General features: G+C 48.7%; 1 protein-coding gene across 8 annotated transcripts in view; it reads left to right on the forward strand.

Annotated features, from left to right (window-relative positions):
* Nucleotides 1–10,096, forward strand: part of SLC2A9 (solute carrier family 2 member 9) — a 233,564-nt gene that overhangs the window by 157,817 nt on the left and 65,651 nt on the right. For all 8 annotated transcript variants that reach the window (XM_086404782.1, XM_086404779.1, XM_086404786.1 and 5 more), the window contains 2 exons: nt 4,109–4,210; nt 7,676–7,751. In XM_086404782.1, coding sequence (XP_086260908.1) covers nt 4,109–4,210; nt 7,676–7,751 — 178 coding nt within the window. The remainder of the gene's footprint in view (nt 1–4,108; nt 4,211–7,675; nt 7,752–10,096) is intronic.

The following is a 10,096-nucleotide window of genomic DNA, read 5'->3' on the forward strand; positions in this document are numbered from 1 at the left end:
GTAAGTGTCTTTTAATTTCATGGCTGCAATCACCATCTGCCATGATTTTGGAGCCCAAAAATATAAAGTCTGACACTGTTTCCAGTTTCTCCATCTATTTCCCATGAAATGATGGGGCCAGATGCCATGATCTTCATTTTCTGAATGTTGACCTTTAAGCCAACTTTTTCACTCTTCTCTTTCACTTTCATCAAGAGGCTTTTGAGTTCCTCTTCACTTTCTGCCATAAGGGTGGTGTCATCTGCATAACTGAGGTTATTGATATTTCTCCCGACAGTCTTGATTCCAGCTTGTGCTTCTTCCAGTCCAGCGTTTCTCATGGTGTACTCTGCATAGAATTTAAATAAGCAGGGTGACAATATGCAGCCTTGACGTACTCCTTTTCCTATTTGGAACCAGTCTGTTGTTCCATGTCCAGTTCTAACTGTTGCTTCCTGACCTGCATATAGGTTTCTCAAGAGGCAGATCAGGTGGTCTGGTATTCCCATCTCTTTCAGAATTTTCCACAGTTTATTGTGATACACATAGTCAAAGGCTTTGGCATAGGCAATAAAGCAGAAATAGATGGTTTTCTGGAACTCTCTTGCTTTTTCCACGATCCAGCGGATGTTGGCAATTTGATCTCTGGTTCCTCTTCCTTTTCTAAAACTAGCGTGAACATCTGGAAGTTCACGGTTCACGTACTGCTGAAGTCTAGCTTGGAGAATTTTGAGCATTACTTTACTAGCGAGTGAGATAAGTGCAATTGTGCAGTAGTTTGAGCATTCTTTGGCATTGCCTTTCTTTGTGATTGGAATGAAAACTGACCTTTTCCAGTCCTGTGGCCACTACTGAGTTTTCCAAATTTACTGGCATATTGAGTGTAGCACTTTCACAACATCATCTTTCAGGATTTGAAATAGCTCAACTGAAATTCCATCACCTCTACTAGCTTTGTTCATAGTGATGCTTTCTAAGGCCCACTTGACTTCACATTCCAGGATGTCTGGCTCTAGGTGAATGATCACACCATCGTGATTATCTGGGTCATGAAGCTCTCTTTTGTAGAGTTCTTCTGTGTATTTTTTGCCATCTCTTCTTAATATCTTCTGCTTCTGTTAGGTCCATACCATTTCTGTCCCTTATTGACCCCATCTTTTCATGAAATGTTCCCTTGGTATCTCTAATTTTCTTGAAGAGATCTCTAGTCTTTCCCATTCTGTTGCTTTTCTCTATTTCTTTGCATTGTTCGCTGAGGAAGGCTTTCTTATCTCTCCTTGCTATTCTTTGGAACTCTGCATTCAGATGCTTATATCTTTCCTTTTCTCCTTTGCTTTTCACTTCTCTTCTTTTCACAGCTATTTGTAAGCCCTCTTCAGACAGCCATTTTGCATTTTTGCATTTCTTTTCCATGGGGATGGTCTTGATCCCTGTCTCCTGTACAATGTCACGAACCTCCATCCGTAGTTCATCAGGCACTCTGTCTATCAGATCTAGTCCCTTAAATCTATTTCTCACTTCACTGTATAATCGTAGGGGATTTGATTTAGGTCATACCTGAATGGTCTAGTGGTTTTCCCTACCTTCTTCAATTTAAGTCTGAATTTGGCAATAAGGAGTTCATGATCTGAGCCACAGTCAGCTCCCGGGCTTGTTTTTGCTGACTGTATAGAGTTTCTCCATCTTTGGCTGCAAAGAATATAATCAATCTGATTTTGGTGTTGACCATCTGGTGATGTCCATGTATAGAGTCTTCTCTTGTGTTGTTGGAAGAGGGTGTTTGCTATGACCGGTGTAGACCTCCTTTTCTTGACAGACCTCTATTAGCCTTTCCCTGCTTCATTCTGTATTCCAAGGCCAAATGTGCCTGTTACTCCAGGTGTTTCTTGACTTCCTATTTTTGCATTCCAGTCCCCTATAATGAAAAAGGTCATGTAGGTCTTCATAGAACCGTTCAACTTCAGCTTCTTCAGCCTTACTGGTTGGGGCATAGACTTGGATTACTGTGATATTGAATGGTTTGCCTTGGAAACGAACAGAGATCATTCTGTTGTTTTTGAGATTGCATCCAAGTACTGCATTTCGGACTCTTCTGTTGACCATGATGGCTGCTCCATTTCTTCTAAGGGATTCCTGCCCACAGTAGTAGATATAATGGTCATCTGAGTTAAATTCACCCATTCCAGTCCATTTCAGTTCACTGATTCCTATAATTTAATGTCAATGTTCACTCTTGTCATCTCTTGTTTGACGACTTCCAATTTGCCTTGATTCATGGACCTAACATTCCAGGTTCCTATGCAATATTGCTCTTTACAGCATCGGACCTTTCTTCTTGTACTCTATAGCAAGACCTTTTTGCTTATCTATTTTATGTGTAGCAGTTTGTATCTGCGAATCCCAAACTCCCAATTGACCTCTCTCCCGCCTCTTTTCCCCTCTGACAACCGTCCGTTTGTTTCCTACGTCTGTGGGTCTGTCTCTATTTCATTGAGTTCATTTATGTCATGGTTTAGACTCCACAGACAAGTGATATTACATGATCTTTGTCTTTCTTTTTCTGACTTACTTCACTTAGTATGATAATCTTTAGGTCCATCCAAGTTGCTGCAAATGACATTATAAATGGCATTGTTTCATTCTTTTTATGGCTGAATAATATTCCTGTGTGTGTGTGTGTGTATCTGACATCTTTATCCATTCATCTGTTGATGGACATGACATGCTGCTTCCTTGTCTTGGCTATTGTAAATAGCACTACTATGAACATTGCGGTACATATATCTTTTCAAATTAGAATTTTCTCCAGAAAAAAAAGGAGATCAAACCAGTCAGTCCAAAAGGAAATCAACCCTGAATCGTCATTGGAAGGACTGATGCTGAAGATGAAGCTCCAGTACTTCAACCACCTGATGTGAAGAGCCAACTCACCAGAAAAGACTCTGATCCTGGGAAAGACAAAAGGAGAATAGGGTGGTAGAGGATAAGGTGGTTGGATAGCATCACCAGCTCAGTGATCAGCAACTTAAGCAAACTCCAGGAGATGGTGAAGGACAGGGAAGCCTCACGGGCTGCAGTCCATGGGGTTGCAAAGAGTTGGACACAACTTGGTGACAGAACAACAACAACCAACCAAAAAGCTTTGTGCCCAGGAGTGGGATTGCAGGGTCATATGGTAGCTCTATTTTTAACCTTTTGAAGAATGTCCATGCTGTTTTCCATAGTGCCTACACCAATTTCCATTCCCGCCAACAGTGTAGGAGGGTAACAAAATGCTTTATGAAGCTTTGCTGCTGCTGCTAAGTCGCTTCAGTCGTGTCCGACTCTGTGCGACCCCATAGATGGCCTCCCACCAGGCTCCCCCATCCCTGGGATTCTCCAGGCAAAAACACTGGAATGGGTTGCCGTTTCCTTCTCCGATGTATGAAAGTGAAAGTGAAGTCGCTCAGTCGTGTCTGACTCTTAGCGACCCCATGGACTGCAGGCTACCAGGCTCCTCCATCCATGGGATTTTCCAGGCAAGAGTACTGGACTGGGGTGTCATTGCCTTTAGTGACAGTTAAATGAATGGACACATAGAAAGACTGTGCCCAGCACATAACAGGTGCTTGACAAGTGGCATCGGTTTCAAGCACCCACACTAACCCACAACCATGGGGAAAGGGGAGCAACAAAGACACAGAAGTATCGACTGACTCGAGGCCAATTACAGGCAGGAGGTGGGAACTTCTCTGCCGCTCCCACTCCAGCACCATGCCCTGGGAGTCTACCCCTAGGACACCCACAAAACGAGGCAAAGGGGAATAGAGAGCAATTGCCTTCCGCCTGCCTACTGGCTCCCAAGGTGGGGGAAGGGCTGGGCAACTATGTCCCTTCTGAGGATACACCCACCCTCCCCGATGAGGAAGATTGGGAGGAAGGTGAATGTACGGACACACAGCCGGTGCTCATGAATTGTGGCTTTCTTCTCCCTCCTTCTCTGGCTGTGGCCATGGAGGAAGCAGCCTGGGGTCTCCAGGCCAGAGCCATCCTTTAGCCATGATCCCAGTGTGGTTCCCCAGCAGCACGGGTCCCCTTCACTCGCTGCAAGAAGGAGATTAATGACTGTCTCTCTCTGACCCTCACCCAGGGTTTGGTCATCGAGCGCGTGGGACGGAGACCCCTCCTCATCAGTGGCTTTGGGCTGATGGCCCTCTTCTTTGGGATCCTCACCATTACGCTGATGCTGCAGGTGAGAGGATGCGCCTATCCCTTCCCCAGGGAGTTCAGGATGCGCGTGGCTTTCGGCCTCATGCTCTGGGACCATTGGCTCAGGAAGTCTGTCCAGTCTATAGGCAACTCTTGTGGTGTGGAGTTCCCAAGGGCATCTCAGCTTTGAAGCTGCTGAGCACTCTTGGGGAAAGGTGTTAGTAATGGGTCCTTGGACTGGGGTGGGGGCCAGGGAGGAGGAAACAAGAGACCTGACTTCTGGTCCTGTCGGGAAGTCACTAATGAGCTGTGTAATCTTGGGCAAGATCTGTCCCCCTCGAGCCTCAGTTTACCCATCTGTGGAATAGAGGAGATTGCACTAGATGTCTCTGAAGATGCCCCCTCCAGCTCTCATGCTCCCACTCAGGGTGGCTGGCATGGCCCTGTGAGACTCCTGTGCAATTACCACATTGATGCCCGTGGGTACCAGCAGGGGCACTGGAGCCAGCTGCCTGATGGGAATCCTGAATGTCCCGCTTACCCTCCATGAAACTTTTGGCAAGTCACTTAACCTCTCTGCTTCTCAGGGCCCCGTGTCTAAAATGGGATGGTTACCCTATGCCCAGCCCATCCTGACCTCCCCGGGGAAGGGACAGGCACGTCCTCTCACCTGCAGCATGAGGATTAAATAAGACATGCATTTGAAGTGCTGCAAACAGTGCCCAGAGCATAGTAAGTGCTCAGTGAATGCCTGTTTGCAGGGGAATGGATGGAGCCATAGCTAATTCTTATGAAAGTGGTATCTTTTGCTCTAACGGTGATGAGGAAACAAGCATACATCTCAGTGAAGAAGCCGCCCCAGCTTTCACAGCTGGGTAAGGGCAGACCTGAGATTGGATCTCAGGATCTCGGGGTTTCCTCCTGCCCCTTGCACTGCTCAGGGCAGCCCGTGTTCACTGAGCATTTACGCCATGCCTCAAGCTCATCTCAGCCCTATGGGAAGTGTGGGGCGAGGTCACAGTGGTCAGTAAGAATTTGCAATTTTCAAAAGTGAATCCCTGAATGGAAATCACATGTGGTGGTCACCTGCCAAAGGTCTTAATGTCCCCACATGTCTAGAAAAAGGCAACATCAGCGTGCTGGTGGGCTTCCCAGGTGGCATTAGTGGTAAAGAACCCACCTGCTAATGCAGGAGATGCAAGAAATGTTGAGTTCAATCCCTGGGTCAGGAAGATCCCCTGGAGGAGGGCATGGCAACCCACTCCAGTATTCTTACCTGGAGAATCCCCATGGACAGAGGAGCCTGGTGGGCTACAGTCCATGGGGTTGCACAGAGTCAGATACTACTGAAGCGACTTAGCACATGTCTGAGAGACAGTAGCTTGTCCTTCCAAAAGGAGTTGCTGCCGGGCATGCTGACCACGCAGGAGGTGGAAATCTCTTCCTTGGGGTCATGTGCTGGCAGAGACCTTCCTTCCCCACCACCAGACAGGGTTGTTCTGGACAGAGTCTCACAGGCTCCTCGGACCAACCAAGCTGGATGTTCTGGGTCATAGTCTTTCTGGAGAGTGAGTCAGATGTCTGGAAGAGCCATCTGGAGCATGAGAACCCCTCTGGGCCTCACCCTGAGCTCTCAGAGCTCTTCCCTGCTCAGCTGCCCTCATCTCCTCTGTCACCCCAGCCCTGCTACCCAGCAGCTGTCTGCAACAGAGCCTGGCTCTTTCCTCTTCCCAGGGTCCTCCTTGCTCAACTGGCTTCTTGCTTTCTAAGACCCTGGCTTCCTCCCCCTTTCTCCAGGAAGCCTTCCCTTTCCCCTGTCTGAGTGAAGCAGCCTCCTCTGTCTTCCCCAGGATCCCAGGGGCAGACCTAAAACACTGCTTTACACACAGCCTTGGCTTTCATTGTTGAGCCATCTCTCTCTACCAATGGACAGTGAGTTGTGGGGGTGAGGACCATGCCCATATCATTTCTACATTTCCACCTCCCAGCAAGGCACCCGGGAGGACCTTGGAATAATCTGTCAAATAGATGGATGGATGGATGGATGGTTGGATGGACAGATGGACAGACGGATGGACAGATGGACGGACAGATGGGTGGATGGATGGATGGATAGACGGATGGATGGATGGATAGATGGATGGATGAACGGGTGGATGGATGGATGGATGGATGGGTGGATGGATGGATGGATGGACGAATGGATGGATGGGCAGATAATGGATAGATGGATGGATGGGTGGATGGATGGATGGACAGATGGGTGGGTGGATGGATGGATGGGTGGATAGATGGATGGACAGATGGATGAATAGATGGATGGACAGATAGATGAATGGATGGATGGATGGACAGATGGATGGATGGATGGATGATTCAAGGCACCAGACCCATTTAGTACAAGAGGCTATGAGGCTCCTCCCAACCCTAGACCCTGCTGCAGCAGGAGCTGGTAGGCTTGGCTTGGCATGGAAGGGCTGTTCTCCCCTCTCCCCGCTCCCCACTCCCCTCCACCCTGGAGGCCCATGCTGGGCTCTCCTGTGCCTCTGTGCCCTTGCCCATGGGGAACCCTCTCCTGGAAATCTTTTCCTTTCCTTTCCCTCTTGCCTGACTTGGGCTCAGCCTTCAAAGGTGAGCACAGACTCCTCTCTCCCCAAGTCTCTCTTAGACTGGGCCCAGGTGCCCCAGCACCTCCACACATGCTCACCCACGCTCATCAGGTCCCAGCACTGGTGACACAAGGTTCTCATCATCACCATCCAGTCTGCTAGAGCAGAAGCGATTTCCTAAACTTCTCTCCCACCAGGCGTGAAGCCACCACCCCTACCCGCCAGACAAGTGACAGCCCCTCCAAGCATATTTAATGACATGAGTTAACTCATCTCACACCTTGTCAGGACAGCAGAGGGAGAGATAGAGTGTTTTATATGATTAATAGAGATTGGCTTAGAGAAAATTTTTTTAAAGTGAAATTGCCTGTAAAATTTTCTCATATTGCCTGCTTCCAATTAAGCCCTCAAATGGTGTTATTCATTTCTCTACCACTTACCATATGCTGTGCATGATCAATTGCTCAGTCGTGTCTGACTCTTCGCAACTCCATGGACTGTAGCCCACCAGGCTCCTCTATCCATGGGATTTCCCAGGCAAGAATACTGGAGTGGGCTGTCATGCCCTCCTCCAGGATATCTTCCCAGCCCAGGAGTCTCCTGTTTTGGCTGGCTGATCCTTTACACTGCACCACCCGGGAAGCCGAATGCTGGGACTTTGCTAAATGCTCACAGGCATCACGCCACTTCACTGTGACATCTGTACAGTAGACAGATGGAATGGCTTAGGGGTTATCATCATTCCCACGTTATGGATGCTGAAACTGAGGCTCAGAGATGTAAAGTGACCTGCCTACCTGAGGTCTCCCAGATGGATCAAGGAGGAGCTGGGGGCAGGGGTGGTACCCAGGTCCTCCACCCATGACTGCTTCCTCATCTGCCCAACTGGTCTCTCACAGGATCATGCGCCCTGGATCCCCTACCTGAGTATCCTGTGCATTCTGGCCATCATCGCCGCCTTCTGCAGCGGGCCAGGTAAGGCTCTCTTCCTCACCTGCTAGCCTAGGGATTCACGATGCCACCAGGGCAGGGCGTTCTCATTGTACGGATGCAAAGCTTGTGGTCTGAGGAAGGGCAAGAACCACTGGGAGTGGAGGGGCAATAGAGAGTCCCCACCTATTTAAATGCAGTGATTGTCTTGGTTTCCATCCAACTGATGGTCGGTAACAACCTCACTCAAAGATAAGTAGATGGTAACATACTACAACATAGCGACCTTTAACAACTGGGAGAGCTGGGAGCTGGGATGAATGAAAGATACCCAAGTTACAGTCTGTGCCCACAGAGAGGCTACAGTTTCAAATGGAAGGTATGCTGCTGCTAAGTCTGCTAAGTCGCTTCAGTCGTGTCCGACTCTGTGAGACCCCATAGACAGCAGCCCACCAGGCTCCCGTCCAAAGGATTCTCCAGGCAAGAATACTGGAGTGGGTTGCCATTTCCTTCTCCAATGCATGAAAGTGAAAAATGAAAGTGAAGTCACTCAGTCGTGTCTGACTCTTCTCGACCCCATGAACTGCAGTGCACCAGGCTCCTCCATCCATGGAATTTTCCAAGCAAGAGTACTGGAGTGGGGTGCCATTTATTCACCATTGATTATGTGCTGTACTTGGCCAAGCATTTGATGCCCGTTAACTCATTTAAGGAAGAGGAGGGAAGCTGCTTGCCTCGAGCGGGCAGTGATGGAATCGCCCAGCCCCTAGGTCCTAACCACCACCTGTCACTGTCCCTGCATGAGTGTCCAGTCTGGAGTGTTCTGAGCCCCACTTTACCCAGGACCCAGCTTCAGCCTCAGCTCTGCCGTTTCCCTAGTGGGCAGGTTCTCTGCTCTTCCAGGGCCTCAGATGGTCAGGCGGGTGAGACTAGGGCCCCTGCCATGCTTGGCTTGGGGGCCTGTGTCCTGCAGGGGCCCTCTCAGAGACCACGCTGGGGCTGGGAAGGTGTCTCCGGGCAGTTCTGACGATCGCAGAGCTCTCTCCCCAAGTCCCTGCTGAGGTTCTCCTTTGTTTGGGTTTCTCTGTTGATGAAAACATTTCCATCAGAACAAATGGACCCGAACTTCTCTTTCTCCCTTTGCGCTGATTTTCACGGGCCTTGATGTTCCATGTCCTGTCATGTTCATCCCCACCAGGGACAACAGAAGGTTGCAGTAAGATGATGGGCTGGGCCGTGGAATGATGGGCTGGGGTAGTATCAGACATACATATGCATGTGCGCATGTGCACACACTGCTGCAGTGATGAGATGGCTGGAGGAACAGGAGGTATCTTCCAGGAGACAGGGGGCAGCTAACAACAAGAGGACGAACAAGGAGCCCAAGAAGCAGTTAAAGGAGATTCAAGGAGAATATGCTCCATCTCACAGGGCCTCCACACCACCCACTCCTCACGCAGCTGTCACATCAGGGCCCCTGGAGGTGGGCAGCTGGTGGCTCCATGCAAGGCCAGGGGACTGTGGGGAGGAAACCCAAGGGGCAGTCTTTGCTCTCATGGGGCTCATAGACTAGTGTGACCATCTCACCCAGGCTGTGTCACCTGCCCAGTGAGGCCTGTCCTGACCACTTAATCTAAAATCAACACACATGTACACAAACAAATAAGTACACACACACACGAATACACACATGCATACACAGAGTGTAAACACACACATGAAAGTGAAGAAAATGAAAGTGCAGTCGCTCAGTCGTGTCCGACTCTTTGCAACCCCGTGGACTGTAGCCTATCAGGCTCCTCAGTTCATGGACTTTTCCAGGCAAGAGTACTGGACTGGGTTGCCATTTCCTTCTCCACGGGATCTTCCCTACCCAGGGATCAACCCAGGTCTTCCGCATTGCGGGCAGACACTTTACCATCTGCATATGTGTATACACATATGCATACACAACAAGCACACACAAACATATACCTACATACAAGTATACACATGCACACACATAATACACACACAAGTATACACACACACTCATGCATACACAAAGTATGCACACATATGCACAATACACACATATACATACACACAAGCACACACATGTACACACATGCACACACAAAATACACACATACATGTGCATATATACACAAGCATACACAAAGATACACATACAAACACACACACACACACAAGTATATACATGCACACACACACACATACAAGGATACACATACACAAATGTACACATGTGCACACACAAGCCACAGTCACTCACATACACACACATACCCTTGATCACATCATCCTGATTTACTTGCTTCTCAGCCTCTCTCCCTGCCTCATCTGCTCACAGTATTCTCAGATGAGGATTTAATACAGGGATTGCCAAT

This window comes from Bos grunniens, chromosome 6 (genome assembly GCF_055505025.1).
Source record: "Bos grunniens cultivar Pamir isolate PY7600 chromosome 6, Bosgru_T2T1.0, whole genome shotgun sequence".
NCBI lineage: Eukaryota > Metazoa > Chordata > Mammalia > Artiodactyla > Bovidae > Bos > Bos grunniens.